Source organism: Lindgomyces ingoldianus, assembly GCF_010093535.1.
Source record: "Lindgomyces ingoldianus strain ATCC 200398 unplaced genomic scaffold BDR25scaffold_4, whole genome shotgun sequence".
In the NCBI taxonomy this organism is placed as follows: Eukaryota; Fungi; Ascomycota; class Dothideomycetes; order Pleosporales; family Lindgomycetaceae; genus Lindgomyces; species Lindgomyces ingoldianus.
Genome location: NW_022985165.1, coordinates 1,370,189 through 1,395,607, shown reverse-complemented (window position 1 = coordinate 1,395,607; position 25,419 = coordinate 1,370,189). Strand labels below are relative to the sequence as shown.

Here is a 25,419-nt window from a genome sequence, read left to right as displayed (position 1 = left end):
AGGGCTTCCATTCTTGCTTCAATCTCTTCCATATCCGCTTCCTGACTGACTATCCTCTCCCTGACGTCAACTAGCCGAATTTGCTGAAGAAAGCTTGGCCATTTGCTGGCTGGAAGCGCTTTGGTGAGTCCGTCTGCAAGCATCTCGCTAGAGGGGACATGGACAACCTTAATCGTTTGTCAAGAGACTTCCTGTCAGAGCCAGTAGTTATGGATGTTGACATGTTAGAGCTTGGTTTAAAGTTAAGATATCTCTTTGTTTACTAGTTAGATTGTCTGCTTGTTGTTGCACTAGATTGTAATAGTTAAATTAGGCAGCTTAACCTGCAGTTTATTAAAGAGCATTCTTATAAACATAGCTTCCTTAGCAACTTAGGACAGTGTAAGTAATTCTGCTTCTGTTGTTAACGTTATAACTATATCTTATTTATTTACTTACTATGCAATCTATCTGCTAAATAGTTAAATAACATAGCCCTAAAAGCTTTTTCTATCTAGTGTATTATCTACAAATAACGCATTGCTTGCTACTATAAGGTAGTCTTCTCCTCCTAATTAAAGTGCGTACGTCTGTGTCGCATGTAGGTACAGGATGACTTAATTAGCTGCATCCTAATAGTCAGATGCGGGATTTGTAAGAAACTGTGCAAGGCGTGATGTAGCAAAGGCAATGTCTAGTTTTATAGTAACTACTGCAAAGAGCAGAGATCTAATCTTCTGCTAATATTAATTTACTTCTAATAAGGTTATAAAACTAGATTGCAGCATAAGTTTAATCCTACTTATAGGTGTAGCGTGCTGCAGGTCCTTTCTGTTAGCTAGCCTAGCTATTTTATTAATATATAATGCCTATAACAGCTAAATTATTTGTTGCTGTTAATCTTTAATAATTTTAACTCCTAAGAACTATTATAGGTCCTTGCCTTCTATTAGGGTATACTTCTCTTGTAACTAGTCTACTACACGCTGTGCATCTGCTTTAAAGCCTTTTCTGTACACAACAATAAGGTTGTCTATGTAAAAGAAGATAAATATTCTAGCTTTAGTTATACAGTAGAGTTTATGTAGGACAGCTAAGAACCTAAGGCCTTTAATAGTTATTATAAAATAGTGTTACTAGAGTAGAGAAGAAATTTATAGGCTGTATAGTGCTTTTTAAAGCTTTAGTATTATACCTAGTTTCTAATAGCCTCTTAGCATCTACATGTAGATATTGCAGTTAATTGCTGCATGTATAAACACATTAGTTATGTTGTATTATTTAAGCTTTAAGTTAAAGCGTATAGATATTACTATTAGCATTTAAAATAAGCGTCCTGCTAGGGTAGCAGCGTAGGTATCTTATGTAGTAATATTTCTTTATTAATTACTATAGACTACTAGTTACGCTTTACATCTTTATAATCTATAGTGCTTATTAAGCTTGTAGGTGTACACCTACATATAATCTAGAATCTGCTGTCTAGCTGCCTTAATTAGCTTTATCTAGACCTCTGTCTAAGATTTTATTGTCTAATAACTATCTAGGTGCGTTCTTTCTACTGCCTTAAACATTTTATATAGAGAGTGCTTCTCTAGTTACTTTTAGGTTAATAGTAAAAGTAGCAGCTAGCTTTTATAAAGTGTTTTTTTTTTAAATAGCATTTTTATTAATGCTGCTTTATTTAGTGTCTTGCTGCTATGCTTTCTTACACTTTTAAATCTTATACTAGCTATAAAAGCTGCAGCTTATAGTACAGTCTTTAACAACTTTATTTAGCTTAGCTTTAGTGCTGCTCTAGCTATTAACTGCATAAGCAATACTGTAGGTAGCAAAGTGTTTAAAGAAGACAAATAGTTATCTTTAATCTTTTTTTCTTAATAGTAGCCTAGTAGGTCTACTTTATTAAAATTTAATATATTGTCTATAGTATTATCTTTATAAAATAACTCTATCTCTAGCTAATAACTAGGTGTTAGAAGCTTAATTATTCTAATATATATAGTAATTTCTTTTACTATGTTATATATAAGGTTATCTATTAAGTCTTTAAGCTTACTACTAAAGATTAAGTATTTATTAAAAATAACATTATATGTATAGATTACTTTTGCTAGCAGTAGTATCTATACGCAGTAAATGTTTAATAATTAGTACCTAACTAGATATTTAATCTACGCCTTTAGGTCTAGCCTCTGTAGCCTAGATTTATTCTAATATGTGTTATTAGTTATTATAAATACTTTACAGCTATAAGCTTTTAAATATATAAAGCTTAGCTTTTAAATTAATATAATAACTTTATTATTTAAAGCTACTTATGTAAAGAAGATTTTATATAGTGTCTTCTAGTTGTTAGCATAGTTTAGCGTCTAATTATATAGGTATACGCTAGCTCTAGTAATGTATAGCTATATGTTCTATAGTAAGTTAGCATCTAGTTACATAGCCTATAACTTTTTCTTATTTACACCTTTTAAGCGTTTAGCTCCTTTGTTCTAGGCTTATGTATCTAGTGCTAAAGGCTTAACAGTTATTCTATGCAATGCTAGCTAGTATTTTACTTCTAGTTTTACTATTATAATCTTGTTATTAGCTTTAATAACTTTTATAGTAATGTTATAATAGTTCTTTAAAAAAAAAATAAAAATTATAAAAGCTTTAATAATTAATTTAGTAGGCCTATTATCTTTAAAGTAGAGGTTCTACTAGAGGCTAGAATACTTATTAGTAATTAGCATTTAACTCTACTTTTTTATAATGCTCTGTGCTTTATATGCATAGAAATTAATTAATAGTCTTTTACTAAGTCTACTATTACTAATTTATAGTGTACAGCTAATTTATTGTTGTATCTTAGCTCTGCTACATAAGTTACATTAAACTGTTGTAATTTCTTTAATTTACACCCCCTTAGCTTACTATATAAGGTGTTAAAGTGTAGCTAGTTTAGAGTGTTCTAGACACTTATGCTATAGCTCTACTAATGCCTTTTATAGACTATATTTAGTTCTTATGTTAATTATGTGTGTATAATATAAGCCCTTTTATAGTAGATAGTACTCTAACACCTATTAGCTATAAATCTTTATAAGATCTTTAATTATTATCTTATTTAGGGCCTTTAAAGCAGTTAGCTCTGCTTATATGTCCTACTAGATTTCTTTTTATTATAGTAGGTAAAATAAGACTAGGTTGCACAGCAGGTCTAGGCACAGTGCAGCGTTATAAAGTACAAGACTGTATGCTTAACTATGTGTTCTATACTTACTTTTTAAGCTTAGTATAATTAATCTATAGCTTTAAATTTATATGCAAGAGTTTCTAGACTAAATAAAGTTTTTTAGTGTTAGTAAATAATAGTTGTAGATCTAATTAAAATTATTTATAATATAGCATATTAAGCTTAAGTTAAGAATAAATAATTCTTTTAGTAAATATCTATTCTAGTTTAAATTAACTATAGCTAGCAATGTAGCTGCCTTAACTCTTAATACTTCTTAGCCTTTAAGTTAGTCTTCTTGTATCTTTAGTGTAAGTATATGTAAACTTTTTAAAATTAGTATTCTTAAATTATGTCTACGCTGCTCTTTTAGTAGGCCTTAAAATTTTAAGTTATACTTGCGCTTTAATGCTATAAGCTCTTTAACTCTCTTATTTAGCATCTACTAGTCTAGTGCTCTGTCTAGATAGACATAGAAGCAGTCCTTTAGTGCATAGATGTGTCTGCATGTAGGACATTTAGTGCCTCCTATTTTAGCAGGTTTCTAGCTTAAAAATAACTTCCTATTATCTTCTTAATAATGTTAATATTAAGGTTTACTTTATTTTCTTAACATTGCAACTTCTGCACTACAAGCGTCCTTATTTATGCCCTAAGTAGTCTTTCTACTTTTAGTAAAGTATAATAAGTTATCTATTATAAAGGCAGCTTTATGCTTTTTTATATGTATTAGATAATTTAACATTATATGTTTTTAAAAGCACTTTATTATTTTTTTTTAATTTATGTTTAGTGTAAACTGTCTGCTTTTTTAAAAAGTTATAGACTAATAAGAGGCAACTTTATTTATAGCAGTTAGAAAGTCCTTTGCTACAGCATTAAACTATGTTGTTTCTAGAACATTTTGTGTCTCTACTTCTATAGCAGCGTAATTATACTCTGCTAGCTACAGGTTCTATATGCTTATGTTTTTTAGCAGCTTTAAAAATGCATTATATTAGTTACACATGTGTTCTTATTTAAATTAGTTGTTAACACTTACTATAGCTTTAAAGTTTGTAATCTACTATCTAAGTAGTTAATCTAGGGAACAGCATGTACGCTGCAGATGTAGGCTAACTGTTAACTAGATAAAGACAATAATCTATTAAAGGCTTAATTACTCTCTTTTATAATTATGTCTGTTACTCTTGTACTTGTTAGCCTTAATCTTGTAGTATTTAATAGCTTCTTTAAAGGCTCTAACACTGCTTGTTAATAGCTTGTTCAGGTGCGTAGGCGTTTTAACGTTAGAGGCTGGTGAAAACTCAGCTATTAGCGGCATCTCTGGAGCTCTTGGTTTGGAGATCATTTGGATGGTCAACTTAGGATCCACTTGCGGCCAGATGCCGTGCGCTACACATCTTGATTGCAGCTGCATTATCCAGGCTCTGTAGTCGGTGTGGTCTCGAAGGACGACTGTCGCGTCTCGAGGAGGCTGGGTGGCCATTTTGTATCAATGGAGGCACTGAGACTCTTAATTGTCAGATTAAAGCACTGTTTCTAGGCTTCCTGAGATGAATAATAGGTTTGGATATGATGTATGGGATAATTAATTGATTGTGTTAATTGTGTTTATTTATTAATCCTTTTTCTGCTCTACTCGTGTTGCTTGGCTTTTTGTTCTGCCGATCCGAGTCCCTCGCGCACTAGCCCTATGCGCGACCAGCTTGCAACATGCTGCAATTTGCTGCAAAATGCTGCAATTTGCAGCAACATACTGTTCGAGCTTATTGCTCGTACTATGTAGCAGCTTTCGTCAAACGTTCCTCCTGTCTTGACAGTAGGTGCGCATATCTGACAGTTGCTAGCAATTCCTGCCTTAATAAAATTTAATTAGCTGCAATACTTAGACAGGTATTACCTAGAAGTAATATGTTAAACTAAGTTACTAGCTAACTGCGGCAGATACTTGCCAGGCTAGCGCACCTTATAAAAGAAGGGTTTAAACATAGCTTGCTTACTTATTTAAACATCCTTATTTATCTATATAAAGACGTGAAAATTAGTTAGTAAACGTCTACTGTTTTTAATCTCTGTACTAACAAAGTGTATAGCTAGCCTAGAAAATTGTTATACCCGCGCATCTAACAGCGTTTTCTAGTATGTTAAAGCGCTAAGCTCTATTATCACAGAATTAATAAATAGATACGTTAAAGAGGATAGAGCTGTTAGCGTCAACAATTTACATTGTTAGCCTCCTAGCTCTAATGCTGTTAGCTTCCTCTCTAAGACTACTTCTGCTGTGTTAGTATTTAAATTAATTAAAGTACGTACATTAGAGATTAATTTATTGTACTATAGTCTAATATTCTCTAGCATCTGTTGTTGCAGCTTCCTTGGCGAAAGGATATGCTTATTAGGGTGGTATCTTTCGCCACTGTCGGAACGCGCATAGGTTACAAGTATCCGCCAAGCTAGATTGATTGCCCTAGATATTTACTATTTCGCAAATATTTTTTAAAACTAGATTGGCTCTTTTGGTAGCTGCCATAGTCGTGATGTCTCGCGCACGTTTGGATCGGATCTACTTGGTCGTGATCCTGAGTCAAGAAAATCATAGACGTGAAACCGTCTCTCGCTCCTTGTAATACATGTTCATATCTGACCTTAACCCTGATAGGCTAATATTATCGTTACAGTACCATCCATTAAGTGTCACTACTAAATTGATTTCGCACGTGAACGTTGACATGGGTATAGCTAATTTTAGTAACGTTTCCTGTTCCGTGCGTCTTACAAGACCAGTTTTGGAATTCTCACCACAGTCCCAGTTTTAGCCCCCTGCTTTGTCCAGTTCTAAATACTTTCTATTTTAACGTTTAACTATTCTCTGCATGTAAATTAGATCTATTCTCTGCTCTTTTATAGCTTCGCCTGCACATTTTCTTGCGCTCTTCCTAATAGTCATCTGTACCGCTATAGAAATTACGCAACTATATGCTATTGCTGTAGGTAGCATATTGCTTTTTTTAATGCTTATTAACTTCTGTCCTTAAATAGAAGCATTTCTAAGGGCTGTTTCCCTTCTGGCATCTAAACACCTTACCTACCTGCGGATAATTTACTGCTATTAATACTTTAGCCCCTAGAGTTAAGCTAATGTTATTATTTAGTTATTTTACATTACAGTAAACACGTTCTGCGTGGGCTTTAAAGTTCCTAATGTCTTAACAGCTAGATTGCAAGCCGCAAATCTCTTGTTAATTAATATAGTCCTAAATTTTGCTAGTTCTTACCTAAGCTTTCTTGCAGATATCTTTAGAGTTCCTTTAAGCAAATATTAACAAATTTATTGCTCTAGCAGGATTATGTTAGTTTTGCTCCTACTCTTTTACATTCTTACTATAATAGGAAGCTAAACCCCTTTTCCTTTACACGTAGTAGAAAATCTGTGGGGTCTTATTATAAGCTATTCCTTTATTTTACATTCTGTTAATGCGTACTAACTATGTCTAAGAGAGAATCTTTGCTTTTCCTTCTGCTTCTACTTTGTAACCTATTCCTCTGCAGCTTTTTATACAAAATATTTATCCGCATCTACTAGGCGCTAGCAATTGTTTCTGCGTATTCTATTTAGCAACACTTAGAATTAAAACTGCTTATTTTATAAATTTATGCTTATATCTTTGCAGCAGCATTTCTTTTAACACTCCTTTTTTAAGGATTTTTTATACATTAATCTTAAGCCTGTATTACTTACTTTAAAGATACTATTAAGGTTAAATTAACTCTATCTTAACTACTAAAAGTTAAAGCAGGGCAGTATATTAATCTCTAGATTCTATTATTAAGCTTCTAGTCTATCTTCTAAAGTCACCCCTTTACTATAGCGTCTTAGTTAGATAGAGAGCAAAATTCCTTAGATCTGTTTATTAAGCCTTGTAGAGGCATAACCTAGAAATTATTGCGTCACCTTACGCCTGGCACTAATAGCTCACAGCCTCGCCTCAATGGCTCGCTCCCCCGCCTAGCTCTGTTTAGCGGGCCACACAGGATTAGCGCACTAGTAGGCGATTATAAAACTGTTCTTATAGTAACAAGCAGTTCTGGCATAGTTGCACAGCTACTATACCTAAAACAGCTAATATATAGGTATAATGCTTGCAAGTCCCGCACTTGCTAAGTGCATCTAGTATAGCAATTAGAGACTAGAGGTAAGGTCCTAATTATAAACTGCTATATTAGAGCTTACAATACTTAGAGACTAGGATTGCAGTGCAATCTATAATTAACTAAGTTCTAAGAAACAACACTTTTTATGTTAGTATCCTAATTCTAATACTATTATTATAGAATGCTAACATATAGCAGATCCTTAGCATCTTAATGTATATAAGATTAGGAGGGGCGCATTTAGTGACAATAATAAGAGAGGATAATATAGGTTAATATATTAGTTTGGACATTGGCTCCGCAGACCTCGAGAACAGTACAGAAGGGGTGGATACAGTGCAAGCCCGCCAACTTGTTAACGTGCACAATGGGTCCGCAGATCTTAAGATGATACTTTGGGAAGAGAGGGAGGAAAAACATATTAAAAGACTATAAGAAGAGACAGAGGAGCGAGGTGAAATATTAGTAATGGGTGAGACCTTATACGTTATGTTGTTTTTACACCGCTAATTGTTTCTAGTGTCAGGAACTGACGAGTTACAAGACCAACTAAAGGATCTTGTGCGCACCTATTTAGATAACCAGATGAGGCTCCTCGAATTAGAATACCAACCGGCGTGACTGTGAGGCCTGTCAAAGGAAGGAGGTATTTAGGTATAGATAATTTTCAGATATGTTTTTCTCCAGCAGCTTGCTACGTCGGTGTCGAGTATATGGCGTATTATCTCCACCACATCAACGGAAGCCCTTGTCTTAATGATACTAGTAGGCTACAAACTTAGGCGTACCTGGAATTTATGTAGAGCTACGCCAAAGAGGATGGGGCTGTCAACGTCGATGATCCGCATCGCCGGCCTTCTGACTCTAATGCCGTCAAACTATTCTACGAAATCTGACGCTCTATAGTATCCGTTATTGAGCCTCCCATGGCAGGAATTGATGCTGAATTGCTTGTTATTTGATGTTCTTGATCGCTTTTGGGGCCAATACAAGTCTAGTTACCTATGCGAATCACGAGACAGCCTTGTGTCCAGGTATACAGGTTCATGGATATAGGACTGCTTCTATTCTTAGTGTGCTGGTTCCTAGATCTGGCACCCCCTCTTTTGCTCTATTCCAAGTCCCAAAACTGGGACTGCTTCTATTCTTAGGCCGGAACTTGTATTTGCCACCACAATTCTCCAAACCTCTTTTCCAGGCATGTTGGTAGGACCTCCACGCTAGGCCGTGACGGAGACCATCCAGGTATGCGCTCTAGCCGCTAACAGTTCCTTCTGACTTGTTACCTATTTCTTGTTACGCCGAGAATCTTCGACTTACTAGTCCCGGACCAATGCGGGGTTTGCCTTGCTGTTGGCACAGCCACGGGCCCGAAAACCACAAGCTTGGCATTTGGGATCACTTAAGGGATACATGCGACGATGATTATGTAGGACGTGCAGGGCGGCTTTGATCGAAGGTACTAACTGGGGTAGCAGGTTACCGTCTATTTCTGCTGGGTTCTAAAAGTGTCCCCTTGATAAAATAAAGTTTGGCAGCCTTGGCATTTAGATACCCCAAAACTGGAACCACAACTCAGACTTCGCCCAGGATCTATAATACAGCATAAATGTCTTTATTAAAATTTACATTTACAACTGAACCACAGTGAACTTCTTACAATGTACATTGACCTCGACATCATAACCGAGGACCAGGAGTCCTATAGACCCAAAACACCATTGCAATGGGCAGAGCAGGCCCTCCTCTAAGCGAATTCTAAACCAACAAAGACTATAGCCTAGATGGAACTACTACGCGGCGTCAAATTGCGCCAGGGTCGTGATCAGATCAACTTGTTTCCGCCCTAGAATTGCGAAGCTGCTTTGGCGTATAGTCGCGGACAAGTAAGAGATGGTGTACTGGCTTGCCTGGACTGCAAAAGGGGAAGAGGGCCGTTTTCCAAGTGTGTAATCCTGAAAGGTTATCTAAAAGGATCCTGCTCCAATTGTCATTATAGTGCCGAAGGAGCGCGCTGCAGCCTTCGATCCAGTGAACAAGAGCAAACTCTTGCATGAGCTGAGGAGGGGACATATGGCAAACGACTCGACAAGGGAGCGAGATCCAAACAAGGTGGAATGAGTGTATTGTAAGGTCTAAGGAGCTTGATAGAGCTCTGAGCTGACTATATACTGTACGAGATAGAAGCTATGCCTAATGAGTGAATAGTGCAGTACATGGGTATGATATCGCGTGAGACACGTGCGACACAAACAGCCAAAAGCAAGACAGATGCCAAGAATCCAAGCTGTAGCCTAAAGAGTATTAGGCAATCTAACACCCTAGGGAAGCGCTCTGAACGAACCAAATGCTCCACATTCCTTGAACTATCGGACGAATCGGCGAGTGAATCCAATACGAACGAACAAATACGTCCCTGGTCGTGCCCAACAGTCCTAGAGCTTAAATGGAAGGTTCGGAAGAGGCAGAGGAAGGCAATGCGTATGCAGAAGCTCGCTAGCCTACACAAGCGTATAGGTGACTTGCTTGAGGAGGAGGTAGATGAGCTGAATGAATATATAGAGATGGGAGCGAGTCTGCACGACTCCTAAGGCAATAGCAAATCAGTGTTGAACTATAGCCCTTATCAAGCAAATTGCATGTAACTAATGCGCATACGAAAGATCCCATAAGAACTGAAGAGAAAGGTTTCCTGCTGAGCTTAATCACGGTGTAATAGGTATTTGGTACGCGAGTATAGGCATTCTGCCTGCTTGTAATCACTAAAAATAAAACTTGTGAGGACACCTCTCCGGGGAGACAGATCTGACTAGGAAGCCTCTCCGGGAAGAGAAATTTGACTGGGACGTTTCTCCCGGGAGAAAAATGCGGGGACGCCTCGCCGGGGAGACAAATCTGACCGGGATGCCTCTCCGGGAAGAGAAACCTGACTGGGATGGTTCTCCCGGGTGACAAATCCGGGGACGCCTCTCCGGGGCAATTAATCTGACTGGGACGCCTCCCCGGGAAGAGAAATCTGACTGGGACGTTTCTCCCGGGAGAAAAATGCGGGGACGCCTCGCCGGGGAGACAAATCTGGCTGGGACGCCTTTCCGGGAAGAGATATCTGACCGGGACGTTTCTCTAGGTAGAAAAATCCCAGCACGGGTTTGAATGAATTTTTGGCAAGAGAAGTTACAGTCACCAGAGGGATAATGGAACTGTCTCACTAGTTTCATTATATTAGAGTTACACGTGGTATATGGAGCTGCTTCTAGCACTCGCTATTAATTAATGCAGTTCCTCTGCATTATAATCCCGAAGATTGACCTCCATACAACTAAGCTATTTATCATCGGGAAGGTATATGACTAAGCTGCCTATTATCAGGATGTCCCATTCGGGGACCTTCAAAAAGCCGTTTGGGGAAATTTCCATAAAGGGGGTTATATTATCGCTAGTGCTATTTATAACATGGTTCCAATATTGCACTTTTGGAGAGCACATACCGTACACAAAAAGAAAAGCGACCTCTCCCGATTTCGCCATGGTATGTACTTCTCTCACCGTCGTTGACTCTATCGCTCTAGATGATGGCTTATCATCGATTACCACCGTTAAGCTCGAAACTTCAGGCCGAAGAGCAGATTTCTGAGACGCTTCGAACGCCTGCAGCGCCGTCGTACGCCCGCGAGAGCATCCCGAAGCCGTCGCCTTTAATATCTAAAATGGTACATGAGGCTTGTGCTCCCTTAGATCCTGGGCCTTGTACGACTCCGGCTGCGGTATCTTTCCAATCTACGTCATCCTCAGCGCCCGAACCAATATTAGCGCAGCCAGTGGCCGAAAGCGATCCAACGCTCCCCATCAGATGGCCATCACAGATCGCCCAGAGCAGCAGTACCATGTGGCTATTACCTCCTGGCTCGGACCAATCCTCCGCGATTGCCCAGCTTCTTCGGACAGAGATCCAATCGCATAACATCACACGGGAAATGCTGCATGCAACTGAAACTCGTCGTCTAGAGGCGGCTCAGAATTACAATCGCCTGTTGGCTGACACGCACAGCTGGGCCACAGCATACAATAATATGACTTCAGCTCTCTACAAATGCTTGGAAGAGTGCTCTCGTTTGTCAGCCGAGAACGCGTTATTAAAAACGCGGCTGCATTGCGTCAATATGCAGGTTAGTCATCAAATCAACGAAGGCGTGCATCAACAACTGACTACAGAAGTTGAGCTTTCGGCTTGATGAGTTTGCGCTAAAGGACAAACAGATACATCTTCTCCGGAAGGAACTTTTACGCCAATTTAGCGAAGAAAACCAGGTTGAATCTGTGAGCGTCGACTCTAACTCCGATGCCTCCGCAACGAGTTGGACAGAAGCACAACTTGAGCTGGAAGACTCGCCGTCGCCTTATTTTCTAGAGTGTTAGATACAACCTACATACAAATGGACCTAGCTATATCTACAATAGATACTAAGCTTGTAAAGGTGCTAAGAAAACTTTCTTAATAGGACCTATATTCTTATTCTAATAATGATGAGAGACCTTGATGCTACTCCTGAAATTGCTCGAATTTGCGTTTCCGTCCTAGTAACAGGCTGTCTCTAATTGCACATGCTCTCTGAAGGAGCTGTTCTCTATCTTCCCCTTTAAGCCGATGCGGATCGTTAAGCTTAAAGCGAACGTCTTTAAACTCCGGAACCTCCCTGAACACCTGGAGAAAGCGGAAAAACTCAACCTCTTCTTTCTCGCCCGTTAACGTCCCTACTGTGAATAACTTCATCGTAAGGCGCCTTAGCTGCGTTCTTTGTTTAGTGCGGAGTGCATCGACGAAGTCTAGCAAAATTGAGCGTTCGGCATTCTCAAGGTCTTGGATATCCACCAAAATCTCAATATTGTTAACGTATTAAAACGCTTTGCTGCCAAGCAATTGGAGGAGCGCAGATACATTCCATTTCCACCCTAAGCCGTGTCTGTGGTAATATTGACCGCCCTAATCAAAAGAATGATTATTAATGCTTAAGTCATCCTCCTTATATTTAAGTTAAAGTGGCATTGTGCTATACATTAGACTTATAACTTCTTTACAGACCTGTTTGTTAACCTTAAGAACAGTGTGTCCAACCGTTAGTTACGGAGCCTTTTGGAGGCTGTATAGTACAGTTACGGAAGAGGAGGCTGTTACTAACTAACTGTACGGAGGAGATGACGTCAGTGTACGGTTAGGATACAGTAACTGAAGTATATTAAAGTATTATGAAGTAATTGCGCTAAAGCTAAAGACTATACCTAATTAGGAAGTTGTGATACCCCTTGTGAGATCTACTGTTGTTAATCTCACTGTTTTAATGTACTCTGTAAGCTCAGTCAGCTCACTAGTAACAGTGTTGTTACGTAACTAATTCTTCTGCAGTTAAAGAGCCTCTATTGTCAACCGCGTTGTTGATTGGGATAGGAATTGGGACATCATAATGGGCAAAAGAATAACGTAGATGGCATAGTTGCTGAATTTGTTAGAAGATTGCTAACAAAACAGGCAATAACAGCATTCTCCGCATTAATCTCCAAACACAAGCCCCCTGGCCCTCAGCAACCTGCCTTCAACCGCCCAAAACCACTAAAAATCCTATATAACTACCGTAAACGGTTAGTACAGCAGCCTCATGTATAGTACAGTATACTGAGTAGATGCCCTGTACGTACGTACGTGACCAAAATCAGTGTACTGCAGTACTGTACTATTAGGTGTACTAACGGTTGGACACACTGCTTAAGAAGCCCTATACTGCTCCCTTCATGCTAAGGAGTGAGCCCTAAAAATGGAGGAAACGCGTACTTGTATATTTTGTTTTGGATTTCCCCTGGAAGGTCGAGCAGCTTAGACTGTCTTTTAGGCTGTAATAGGTCGTGATTGCCGCAGTACCATTGTTGGTCTCGTGTATCTGTACGGACAAATGGCCGTCTGCATCGATGCCCACATATAAGCATCGCTGCACACCGGGCCTGGAGGGAATAGGGATGTTTTCGAACGCCACGTTGTGACCATGCCGTGCGCTCCCATGAAAATAACGGTATCCTGCCGAAGTGAAGTTCACATTCCGCAAAATGAGACTTCTCCTTAGCGCTTAATGTAGGTGCATATGATTGTTTGTTGATGGTCTGGGTGTTTGCTGAGCTTTCACGAAGTAGAGGGCCAGGTGCCGGCCATGTTTTTCCGTTGGGTCTTCCTCGCGTCTCCATGCCGTAGAGTGAGGAAGCTATAGAGTAAAGAAGAGCTAAAAAGGAGGCAGATAGGGAGTGTAGAAGCAGATAGTAGATGTTCGTAGAGCAGCAATTTCGAGCGAATACAAAGACCTTTATATATGTACGATACGTCCAAGCCACCGAAAATGCTCCCCGCATTACAGTGCGGCAGTGATGCTGTCGTTGAGTCGGGGTAGGGTGGTACTCCTCCATCAGCAGTTTCAATTTGAAAATCAGCTAGACCCATTTCATGCCTCTAGACCGAATCTCCAAGCCTTTGCACGTACGCCTAAGCAATACTAATGCTATAATTCGACTAGCTTGTGGCAGTGAGTCGCTGCTGATGCCGACAACTCGTCCATGGTCCTAAGCCAGGGTCTGGCCAACCTCTCCCTCGGAGATAGCGGCGCATGGCAAGGAAAGTCATACGATGCTAGACATTGACTTCCGTGGCACTGCTGCTGCCGAAAGACGAGACGCAGTCATGGAGCCTGCTATTCAGACTAGGGGGTTCGTGTCCGCCTTACACGGCAGTGGAAAGGAAGGAGGCGCCTGACAGGTGAATGCATATCCAGGATTCGGAACCCATGCGTCCCAGCAGGAATCCCGTCCGCATCAGAGGCGTAGATGAGGTGGGTTATCATGCATTATAGACCCCATGCCGGAAATAGCATTCATTCGAACTGAGCTGCAGACTTTGAAAACATTCGACAGCCTTACTTCATAACGTATCATCCTTTACTCCTCCATACCTTCACAGCAAGCTACGCTAACCAAGGAGATGTGAGACCCCCCCTTAACACCGAGCGAGAAAAGCATGTACGCAGCCTGAATAATGCGGCATTCTACATCGTACAGCACTGCCTGTCTATCTCTATCCAGGAGGTGGCGGTGTGCACCTGACGATACGGGAGGACATACGATGTGGAGCCAGGGTCATTAGTATGTATACCCGTTGAAAACTCCGTTATCACAGGAGCGCCAGGATGGGCAACTTATGCAAAGAGGGGAGGGGCGGTGGCGCAAGTCTATGCCATGTCTCTGTTTCGAGAATGAGCTCCTCCTGCTGCGGAAACGTGGATAAGGGGGCGATCACAAGTCCCACGTCACACCTACCTGACTACCAGGAGGCACGGAGGAAGTGTGCATCAAAGGCTGACACAATATAATGCCAAGGGTATCGAGGGCCACCTTGTCTCGTATTAGTGGAAAAGAAAGATATAAAGGAGCTTCGTTCCTCGAGCAAACTTCAGGCCATCCAATCCTACCAAGCTCTTCCACAACTCTTCCGCCAGAACACGACCGCTTGCTATAATCCCTTTTCAATATGTTCAGTAACGCTTGTACTTGCTTCGTCTCATCTTATGTCTTCTGTAGTGTCGCAATCGTGGCCCTTTTATTTGTCTGCTTCGCTTTCCCGTCAGTTTTCTTATTTGAATTCTGGTCCACTTTCTTAACTGCGCTCTTGTCCTTTTTAACTTTACTATCATTCTGGAAAATGGGTAAGTTTTTATCACTCTCGATGTGCCCAGTGTACTTACTACTTTGGATGGGGCTAGGTACTAACGCACCAATGTCACTTCCGCCGCTTGGGTCACCAGCCGACATTATACTTCTCGACGGAACTAAGCTTACAATACTGTATGGGCTATTAGTTGTGTACGACCCCGAAGAAGAAGTAGGTCTATATTCTTATGGTGTAGGCAATGGCTAACATTCCATTTAGACCGAAATCATGTTGCCAGTGTGGTTAGACCGAAACTATTCAGAACCCTTGGAAAGTAGCACTTCAGCGGGCAGACACCAATAGAAGGTTTTATGGCAGATAAGAGAAAGTCAGGCTATTTATTGCCTAAGCTGTCAGCAAACAACAAACTAGCCATATTCAGTCCTACTTAGGAAGGCCCGTTGCCTATGAATCTGGCTCTTATCCCCACTGGCCCCATGCTCACCGAATTAGATCGATAGAATGATCTTTCTTACCCCCGGTTCCACCCCCTTTTCCCTCGTCTTGCAATAGGTGAATTTCAAGTTTAAATTAGAGGTAGTTAGGCATAGATTTCCTACGTTAGAGGCTTTTAGTTAACTTCTCCATTTCAAAAAACATGTGAAGGTGCATAGATGCAGTCTACTTTTCACGCCAAGTAGATATCTCTTACGCTTTTGACTCATCCAGACCTGAGTAAGCAAAAGTACCATTCTGTATAAGTTCGCATGATCACCCGAAAGAATAACAACCACTTAAATTCTTCTAATATCTGTTTAAGAATGCACCATCCATTCCCAATAGTCAGTCCCTAATGTGATTACGTCATCGGTTCGCGGTTTTGCCCCCAGTCCCTCATATTTGAGAAATTTATCGTAGTCGTGAAGTTTATTGCAGTTATTCAATAACATCAGCCATGTCTCTTTCTTTGACTTCTCTCGGACATCATTCCAAGAGAAAATTATAGGATCCTTATTTTCTCTGCTATAATGATGGTATTCCAGGTTAACTATAGTAGGTCGCGAGACAAGTTTTCCCAGAATAGAGCAAATAAAGTCGTTTTGAAGAAAACAAACAAGACATGGAACTATAATCTTGGTATCTAGGAGGAGAGATACAGACAAAGGGGTTGTTTTTTCGAGTAAGAAGGCCAACAGGTCACCTATTTGTAATAGCTCCTTAAGGCTGTGTCTAATTTTAGTAAAATTATAAGTGGCATCCTATAGATCCCTCAACAATAGGTGGATCTTAACTCTTTGTAGAAAGGTTTTCAGTACCAAACGAAGGGGAAGCATTTTAGAGCGTAGGAAGGTACAAAGTTCGTCCACGGGTATGCTCTCCTTTAAAAAAGTACATTCAGTCGTTTCATAGGCAGTCTGCAGAGCCTCACAAGCGATTTCATTTCCAAAAAAGGTGGGGGCAACAAGGTGCAGTCGGCCAGGTTCCTTCACAGTTTCGTTTCCTCTTTGATTATGGATCCAAGGTAACCATCCGAGATTGACCGCCCAGTACATCTCGTAGATAAACCGCCGCAATTCGAGCGGTAAGCATTTCAGTCTTTGGGCGAGCTGACGCGACTCCTCCATTGACTTTAGTATCGTAGGGTTTGCAGGTTTGGGAAATGGTTTGCGAGGCACAGTTTGTAGTCGCACGTTTGCTTTTGCGTGAAGGATAGATCATGGCGGGAGTATGCGGCGGATTCAGGAACAGAATATGGATGATGGCGAGATTGTACGAGTTGATGGGGGGAATGTCTTATTTATATATGAGACAGATATTGGGGCTAATGGATGCTTCCTTACCATTTTCTGGTCAACCCCCTCCACCCCCGAGAACCCATGATTTGGCCGGTAGGCTGTGCTCTACGAAAGCCTTGTTCGCCTGGCTATACCCATACTCATCTCTCCCTACGTTAAAGAAAGAGTGGGACGGCACACGCTCCTGGTTGGCGTAATCTTTTGTGGAGGCGCAGTTAGGTATGCGTTAAAGAACGAATACATCGCCACCCCTTACTTTAAGGCTTCTCGTTTCCTAAGCAGCATAAGAGTAGGAGTCACCACTGATATGGTGAGGCAGCTGACACCAAAATCAAGTTTTCTAAGACGTGGATGAGGGGGCAGTACGATGCATGGCTTTGCCATCATGATGATCGTGGCCACATTGGCTGCAATTCCCAGTACGACTGTATAACGCTGTCTTCCCACTTCATGCAACTTGAAACGGCATGGCTAGCATCCACAGGGATGGGGTTACCTAGTGGCTTGCTATGTCCGAGCAGGAGCAAGGCACACATTAGAGCAACGTAAATCATTCCTGCTTTACGCATCGTCGAGGCAATTAAGGCACCGTATCCACGTTCTGTTATGCTACCCGCCCTATCTCTGCAGGATTGAGCAAACTCGAAGCTCAAACCACCACTGTTACTGCCCTACATGGTACGTAAAAGAGTGGACTTCAGGTTCACTCCCCAATCTTAGCGGAAGCTACTAGGATTTAGAGTGTTTCCGTTCATGTGATACCAGCCAGCCACAGCCCCTGAGATCTCACTCAATGCTGCAGCCGCACTGAGTCTATCATGGAAGCTTCCCTGCCTCACTATGCAGGCATCAAGTCAAATAGATCCGCTGAAACGCTGCAGCCTTGAGCTGTCTAGTTAGAACCCGATCTAGTACGTGGCATGTGCGAAACAGTTAGTTTGCATGAAGCAGCCCATGGCTATGCTCAAGTTACTAACCCCCTCCGTTATGTGCGTTTAGGGTATAAATCAGGGCTCCTCCCATCTCATACCATGCATTCTTTTCCACTCCTACAGCTTTTTTCTTCCTCTTGTTTAGCCCTTTGCAGAACACCATCTCCAACATCAAAATGGCGAAGCAATTGTATTCGAGGTGCCGCCAACGGAAAGGTTTATGCGTCCAGAAAGCCCGGAAAAATGGACCTGGTTACATTTTAAATACGTTGATTGAGGACTTATTACAAATAGAGCAACTGAAGAAGGATCTGAGCATGAAGAAAAACATCGTGATTATTAGTGGAGCTGGAATTTCCACTAATGCAGGCGGTAAGTTTCAACACTAATTATTTCCACTAGAGAGGTATCCTAATTTAGCTATAGTGAACGACTTTCGCAGTCTTTCAAAGGCTAGAATGTCAAGCTGAAACCTATTCCACTCATCTGCGTACTGCATCCCTGAACAAGCTACCCAGTTGCACAACTAGCTGTTGACTATATTTAAATCCGCTTTGACCTCTGGCCCTACGTTACTTGACCGTCTCATGGAAGCATGGGCTCAGTGTGGTCGCGTGCGACGACATTACACCTAAAACATCAACTGCCGCAGCGATAGACTCCCTTCTCTATCTCAGAGGACGGTCATGCTTCACGGTCGGGTCGACACGCTTAGATGCAGTATTCGTCCTCAGCATACTTTTCGTGTCACGGCAGAATCATTCCCTCAACTGGTGAAAGAGCGCTGCCCTATGTGCCAAAAAGAGCAGAAGCAGCGAGAGTTGGAGGGCAAACAACAACGCTCTACGGGTAGCCTTTAATCAAACGTACTACTTTATGGAGAATGCAATCCTAACAAGTTAGAGATATTAGTAGCTTTTAACAATGATCTACATTAGCCTGTTGACGCAGTCATTATTGTAGGAACAAGATTAGAGATTAGTGATTTAAGGGACTTTGTGGAGAAGCTCTGTAAAAAGGCAAAGTCAGGCAACAAGGAATGCTTAACGGTGTGGGTCAACCGGGAGCCTCCAAAACGTAGGGTCAACTTCGAGATGGACTATCAATTTCTCGGCAATTGTGATAAATTTGCGTTGGCTGTGTTAAGTTAAGAACAGTATATTGTTGGTTTTTAACAGCATTATACTTATTTGTTTTGTCTGTTAATGTTATGATGAAGTGCTTCCTATGGTAGTGGACGGTTGCGAGTCAGGTGACGCAGTTTCTAATAGCAAACGCTATAATAATTAGTAGGGTAATCAAGACTGTTTTCGCCAATGAAGATAAATGGCAACCATTTCCATGTAGGGAACCCCGCATCCGTTGCACAATTCCCGAAGATTAGCTGAAGGGGCATGGTGAGATACCATTGCCACAGCCTAGCCAGTCTGGGAATACAATTCTCTCCGGCCCAATCTGTAAGTGCTTTGTTAAACGCCTAGAGCTTTACGAAGCTTACATATTGTAGTTTTCCGCTGCTAATTCAACTAACTTAAGTGCAAGATTGATGAATTAGAACAAGCGGTATCTAATACTCAGGTCAGGGTTATGGCTCTGGAGATATCGGAGGATATTATTTGCGACAAACATGAGCGCGTTAGAACTTGCCTTGCATCTCTAAATTCCTCCTTCTAATGTCCGTCCCTAAGTAGCGAGACGCACCCCGTCGCGAGACAATGTGTAGGTACTTGAAGATTAAGCGGCTCTTATTTTCTAAGCGCATAGAAATCTTCTAAAGTCTGCTAGTAATAATTTTCTAAGCCTACATGAGCAAGCTCTCGTCCCAATGAATACAAAAAATACACGGCGTTGATGCCTTCGCACCTGATCGTACAGAGCCTGCTTCTTGAGCGATAGTCCGGACCTACGCCGTATAACACCACCATCGACTCTGCTGGCCACTTAACCTTATAAGATACTTTTTCTAGGTTTCCGAACGTTATCGGAACAATCGGAAGTCGTTGCTAGCCCTTGGCGATTGTGGCGCGCATATTCATGCGTTATTGCCACCCCAGTCGGTACTTCGGATCAGCTTCCATTTACAGCTAGTATGACACCGACCCCGCACGTCTCTCTCCGTGTACTGTATTTTACGTCAGCAGCCGTCTGTGGCTGTTCAAGCCTACGGCTGCACCTTCTTCTCTTATGTATAATCACGCAAGATGGATGATTACCTGACTAAGTTACTTAAGTTAGTTCAGCTTTGGAGGCCATAGCCAACCTACTATCTTAACATTTCCGAGGTACTCAAGTCTCGAGATTATTGATTGCATCACGTGAGATACGGTAGATGAACAAGCGTTAGCCCATGTTCTATTTTAAAGCCATGTGGTCCATTCATTGTCTACCAGTCCATTGTTGCTTGGCACTGCCGTGAACTCGCGGGCGCTCGCTCTTGCTAACTTACACCGTTCCAGTCATAGCGACGGTTAGCTAACGTTAAGAGTCGAGTACCGTCCGAAGGCCTTGCGGAGTTCAAGGGGAGCCGCGGCTGTCAAACGTGAGAGACGGGAGTACTTGCAGGATATCTTGTGAAGTGCTTTGGGGCCAGGGCATCTTTCATCGGAGCTAATATCTTGAATTTATGGAAAGTGCCTGCTGGAAAGGTGGTTTTGGAGGGCATTGAAACCGCAGTGGTTGATTGGGGGTTGTTGAATGATGACTTCCTGGCAGACTATCAAGACTTTTGCCAGTATCGGGACATGAAATGGGACTAGCTCGTTGATTTGTATTCGGACTTGGTCCAAACAGAACCTTGTCAGACCGCAATCACAGCACACTTCGACGCAATTCGGAAAGAGGTAGAAAAGGAGATTGATGACGTAGCGATACGAATTGGACTGTAACCCGACCCTAAGTTATACTGTACATAGCATTCCTCCTCGAGTAACGTTGCTGCTGTAGCCATGAACGCCTCCTTCGCCTCCCCTTGCACACTCGTTCTCATCCCCCGCAACTCCAGCGCCACCATACACATGTCTTGCAGAAGCAGAAGGCGCTAGGTGAAAGTTGAAGTTCCAGATATACAAGCTCATAATTCGAAAGTAAAGCTAAGGAGAAATTCAATCTGGTCGAGCACACCAACGAGTAGGGATTTAGGAAATGTGGGCTCACATCATAGCCATATACTGCGCCAGTCACACTTTGGGGTATACAGAGCCTTCGAGATCGAGAGCATAATAACTATCGACACATTGTACCACCCAGTCGAAGTGCGAACTAATCATCATTCTCGAAATGCATTGACGCAGAGATCGTGGTCGAAAACGACTTCTTTTTGCACGATACACCAAATGAGTTCATCCTCCGTTCTCCACCCACCAACACCAGGGATTCCTTCGTCCCTTGCCCGGCCAGCACAGCTCTTACAGTATTCTTCGCTACTCTTGCCATGTTTTGCGTCCGGGCAATAGAATATGTTCCGCTGCACTGTCACGGGAAGGATTGTGGTCTCCATATTGCTCCTTGTCGTAATCTCAACAAAATGATCCTCCAGCATAGATGTGTGACCATTAGGCCAGCATGTAGTGTGTTTTCGGTAAGAGCCACGTTCCTGAGTCTCCTTGGCGATGTATTGTATCTTGACAGCCTCCAGGTATTTTCGCTCGCATAACCACTTTTCTAGCCTGCCAATGGCGAAATATTTTGATTCCCCGAGTAGAGCTTGGTACAGGGGAAAGTCGTGGCCTGCCAGCCTGTCATAGAAAACTGGCAAAACACCGGTGCGGAGATACCGAAGGATGTGTTCGAAGAGGTTGGCGTCGGTCTCAATGAAGTATGAGCTATCCTCCTGTTTGTCGCCCCATTTTCCAGAGAAAAGATTGTTGAAGTATAAGCTCTGGCCCAGCCATCCGTCAGGGTCGGTAACGAAGTTGCGTTGCGAGGTTTTAATTATAACGTGCATGGCCTATACCTTTAGTTGACAACGAAACAGTTGGCGAGCTTGCGCAAGTTAGAGAACATTGCTCCAGAGAGACACAGACGTGGGGTTAAAGAGCCGGTGCGGGGTTGAAGTTGCATTACCCAAATAGTTAGAGAGCATTAGGCTAGTTACAGTATGTTCCCGCCACAGCTTGGCATCGCACTAACTACATTCTCTTTCGATCCGGCCTAAAACTGGGAGGACAGCGTCGGCCGCGCGCGCGATGATGTAGGGTACCGTGAGGAACGTCGCCATAGTCCGCGAGAGCGCGGTACGATTTACGAACGCCGGGAGGGACCCCTTGTGCTAGTACTTGGCTGGCTTTATCCATAATACTTCGTGTTGGTGAGGCACGAAGGGAGCGAGCCGCAACCTCCGGACGACCAGACGGCGCGGGCGGCACGGGCAACGCGGCAGCACAAAGAACACATTCCGGACCCACGCCCACGCCATGCGCCACAGTTATTTTTGGAGGATCGTCCGAGTAGGCATAGCCTTAAATTTATTACAATTCTATACAGTATAATGTCAGCATCTCAATATAGCTAGAGCATCTCGTCATATCTGGAGGCATTCAACGGTGTTCCTCTCTGCCCGGCGAAACTCACGGCATCCACTTTTATCAAGGTTAACATAACTTTAAGTGTGGAAACATTGTCCCTATAGTATACACTAACCCTGTACGCCTCCGAAATCTCAACCAAGGCCTTAGTCTGCGATTGAACAGAGGTCGATTGTTGAACCGGCGATCAACGGCGGTAAAGAAATAATCAATAACGTACGCAACACAACAGATATCCTCACCGGGGGCCAGTATCCTATAGAATAATAGCAATAGATTTATGCTACGTTATTACAGCCCTCTACACCCGTAACTGCATGATTCTAAAGGTCTGATTTGCAAAACTGTCTCGCGACAGGGTGCGTCTTGCTACTTAGGGACAGATATTACCTTCACATAACACATTATTATATAAGTACTTCTGTTAATAGATGCATTAACGTGTCTAAAGCTATGTAACGTTAATTATAGTTTGCGACCTCCCTATTTGCTATTTTTTGGTAAGGGCAGATCTACCTAGTATTCTATATTAGCCTTTTTAAGCTAGCACCTTTAAGTTACCTATTACCTTATAAACAACCCCTAGCTAAGGCAGTAATACCCTAAGCAGGAACAGATATATAGGATGTAGACTACATTATAGACTAAGAGCTGCATAAGGGAATATAGCTATACAGAGTATGCTAGAAAAGGTTTAGAGAGGAAAATAACTAACTGCTCTTAGCAGAAGACATATTTAAAGGGGCTATAAATAAATTTTAGAGATAAGTAGAACTACTAGTACAAAGGAAAACAAAGAGAAAGAAGAGAAGGCTAAATTAGGCTAAAAGGGACTAGACTAAAAGGAATAAACCTAGACTAAATAACTTTATAAAAGCTTAAAATATTTAAAAAAAACTTTTAAGCACTATAAACTTTAGAAACTTAGCCTGTTTTTTACTATCCCTATTTTTAAATACTACTAGATTAGTCTAGATTACCCCTAGACTAGCTTAAATACCCCTAAAAAGAGAGATAGATGCACTATAAAGCCTAGACTTTACTAAAAAAACTTAAAAAAAAAGTAAGCTACTAGAGAGAATATAAAAAAAGTATAAAGTGCTATAACTATTTCTAGAGAAGCTACTGCTATGTAAAAATAGACTAAACTGTCCTAAAAAAGAAAAGAATAGTAGGTAGAAACTTAGAAAAGGTAAAACCTATTCTAGGGGGCCTAGACAGGCCTAGAGACCCCTAGATCTGCTAGACTAATGTAAAAAAAAAAAAATACTAAAAAAACTAAAAATAAAAGTAGACAACTTACCTTATCTTTAAAAAATGTTTTACTTAGAGTTAAAAGTGTTAAAATTATAAGTAAAGTTAGTTTTCTACATACTTTACTTACTTTTATAAAATTTCTTAGTAAAGAAAAGGACTTAAGCCTAGAGAATACTAAAATTAGTAGTAAAAGGCTAAGTACTCTAGACAGGGTTAGACTGCTTTAGAAAAGCCTAGATAAGTATAAGTTAAGGAACATATAGTGCAGACACGCTTAAAGACTAAAGAAAAAAGTCCTAAGCTATTATTATTACTTATTTTTTTTTTTTTACACTTTACTAATGCCTTCTTCTTTGCCTTACTAAGACTAATAATACTTAAGTCCTTAAACACCTTCTTACTAACATAGAGGGAGGTTAAGGTGTTACTAGCTATCTTGCTACAGACAAGCCTAGCAAAAATTAGTCTAGAAACCCCTAGAAAGCCCTAGAGACCCCTAGAGAAACTTAAAAAAGTTTAGAAAGTAGCTAGAGATTATAAACTTATTAAAATAAATAACAACTTTATTAACCTTTTTATAAAGACTTTTAATAATGTCTAGTAGGTACTTCTAAGTGTTACTAAAGTTAATTTAGGTTTTAAGCTAAAAAAAACTACTAAAAATAGTGCTTATAATAGTTATAATTACTAAGCAACAGTCTTCTAGGCACTACAACTTAAGAATTAGTAAAAAGAACTAAAAAGCACTTTAAAAACCCCTAGACAGCTATAAACAGCTCTAAGATAACCTACTTAATAGCAGTCTTTACTACTTTTATAGTAGCTATTACACTTTAAAAGGTTATTAGTGCGCTTAGGCTTTAATAAGCTTTAATAAATGTAAGTATTATAAGTCTAAATGTTATAATTCTTCTTAATAAGAAAATAGTATAGTAGAATTACGCCTAGCTTATGCGCTATAATCCTGCCTATAATTTTATTAAAGTAAGTTAAGTAAAGATTAATAGTAGCTAAGGCTTTATTTATAGCTAAGGTAATCCTATCTAACTGCTTGCTAGCTAAAAAAGATATTATTAGTAGTAAAATATGCAAGACAGGGCTTAGGGGGCCTAAGAGGGCCTAGATTAGAATAGACAGAACTAGAGGCCTTAAAAATAGGACAAGGGATAGCTAGCTAAAGTAGCTAGCTAAGGAAGAGTCTAAAAGCAGTTAGAATAGGGACTCTCTAGGACAGATAGAGCTTTATATAGGGTCCTCTAGCCTAGGGGGGCCCTAGAACACCCTAGGAACCCCTAGAAAGGCCTAAGAGCTCCTGCAGAAAATCTCTCTAAAATACATACTAAAAGCGCAGAGTAAAGTGTAGGTGTAATAGAAGATTTAGCTTAGTAAAAAGTATTTAACTTTTTAAATTAAATTTAGAGTAATATAAAATTATGTAACTTTTAAACCTTAAAAAAGGGCCTAGATTTAGGCGTAGAGTTACACTTTAAAAAAAAATAAGGCTTTATAACAACTAGCTATCTAGGTGTTTCCTAGGCTGTTATAGACTAGCCTAGACTGCACTAGGCAGTTCTAGACAACTCCTAAACTGTGCTGTTAACCCCACACTTCTTAGATAATGCCTACCTTGCCTAAAAAGCTAGGCATCCTAGACAGGTAATACTTTAAACTAGACCTACAGCATACTAGATCTGTCGCTACTAGCGCTGCCGTGCCTAGCTCTCTAGAGAAGTATATAGCTAGTTGTAGAAGCCCTCTTTAGATAGTAGAGGATTGCCTTAGGAATTAGGCAGGTACTAATTATACTCCTATGTTACAGTTACGCCCTTGTTAGTCAATACACTTCTTGATTGCGAAGTGTATACCCTGTTTTTTA

General features: G+C 40.9%; 7 protein-coding genes across 7 annotated transcripts; 4 read left to right on the top strand and 3 right to left on the bottom strand.

The window, feature by feature from the left end:
* Positions 1-7,214: 7,214 nt before the first annotated feature.
* Positions 7,215-7,978, top strand: BDR25DRAFT_211616 (uncharacterized protein; the record flags this gene model as incomplete). The annotated part of the gene is made up of 3 exons (XM_033684690.1): positions 7,215-7,351; positions 7,763-7,811; positions 7,895-7,978. Coding segments are annotated over 3 exons (270 nt in total), but the record flags the coding sequence as incomplete, so codon positions are not given.
* A 698-nt stretch (positions 7,979-8,676) lies between these two features.
* BDR25DRAFT_350218 (uncharacterized protein) lies at positions 8,677-10,575 on the bottom strand (the record flags this gene model as incomplete). Its single annotated transcript, XM_033694664.1, has 10 exons — positions 8,677-8,859; positions 8,913-8,931; positions 8,993-9,115; positions 9,155-9,324; positions 9,395-9,517; positions 9,574-9,651; positions 9,702-9,773; positions 9,880-9,933; positions 10,016-10,346; positions 10,379-10,575. 10 exons carry the CDS (start codon positions 10,573-10,575, stop codon positions 8,677-8,679), a joined length of 1,350 nt encoding a protein of 449 aa, XP_033552783.1.
* Positions 10,576-10,883: 308 nt separating this feature from the next.
* On the top strand, positions 10,884-11,773 carry BDR25DRAFT_310370 (uncharacterized protein; the record flags this gene model as incomplete). The annotated part of the gene is made up of 3 exons (XM_033691147.1): positions 10,884-10,886; positions 10,927-11,523; positions 11,615-11,773. 3 exons carry the CDS (start codon positions 10,884-10,886, stop codon positions 11,771-11,773), a joined length of 759 nt encoding a protein of 252 aa, XP_033552782.1.
* Positions 11,774-12,693: 920 nt separating this feature from the next.
* BDR25DRAFT_350216 (uncharacterized protein) lies at positions 12,694-15,608 on the top strand (the record flags this gene model as incomplete). The annotated part of the gene is made up of 22 exons (XM_033694663.1): positions 12,694-12,723; positions 12,801-12,991; positions 13,067-13,101; positions 13,150-13,213; positions 13,266-13,305; positions 13,362-13,429; positions 13,521-13,593; positions 13,649-13,871; positions 13,923-13,964; positions 13,993-14,102; positions 14,164-14,224; positions 14,277-14,479; positions 14,519-14,605; positions 14,640-14,664; positions 14,688-14,793; positions 14,832-14,942; positions 14,966-15,090; positions 15,121-15,266; positions 15,315-15,369; positions 15,399-15,423; positions 15,468-15,495; positions 15,549-15,608. The coding sequence occupies 22 exons, from the start codon at positions 12,694-12,696 to the stop codon at positions 15,606-15,608; spliced, it is 1,908 nt and encodes a 635-aa protein (XP_033552781.1).
* A 135-nt stretch (positions 15,609-15,743) lies between these two features.
* On the bottom strand, positions 15,744-16,660 carry BDR25DRAFT_350215 (uncharacterized protein; the record flags this gene model as incomplete). The annotated part of the gene is made up of 4 exons (XM_033694662.1): positions 15,744-15,788; positions 15,863-16,006; positions 16,103-16,259; positions 16,311-16,660. 4 exons carry the CDS (start codon positions 16,658-16,660, stop codon positions 15,744-15,746), a joined length of 696 nt encoding a protein of 231 aa, XP_033552780.1.
* Positions 16,661-17,939: 1,279 nt separating this feature from the next.
* On the top strand, positions 17,940-18,152 carry BDR25DRAFT_211314 (uncharacterized protein; the record flags this gene model as incomplete). Its single annotated transcript, XM_033684681.1, has 1 exon — positions 17,940-18,152. One exon carries the CDS (start codon positions 17,940-17,942, stop codon positions 18,150-18,152), a length of 213 nt encoding a protein of 70 aa, XP_033552779.1.
* Positions 18,153-21,364: 3,212 nt separating this feature from the next.
* On the bottom strand, positions 21,365-21,700 carry BDR25DRAFT_161301 (uncharacterized protein; the record flags this gene model as incomplete). The annotated part of the gene is made up of 1 exon (XM_033684045.1): positions 21,365-21,700. A coding segment is annotated over one exon (336 nt), but the record flags the coding sequence as incomplete, so codon positions are not given.
* Positions 21,701-25,419: the final 3,719 nt, after the last annotated feature.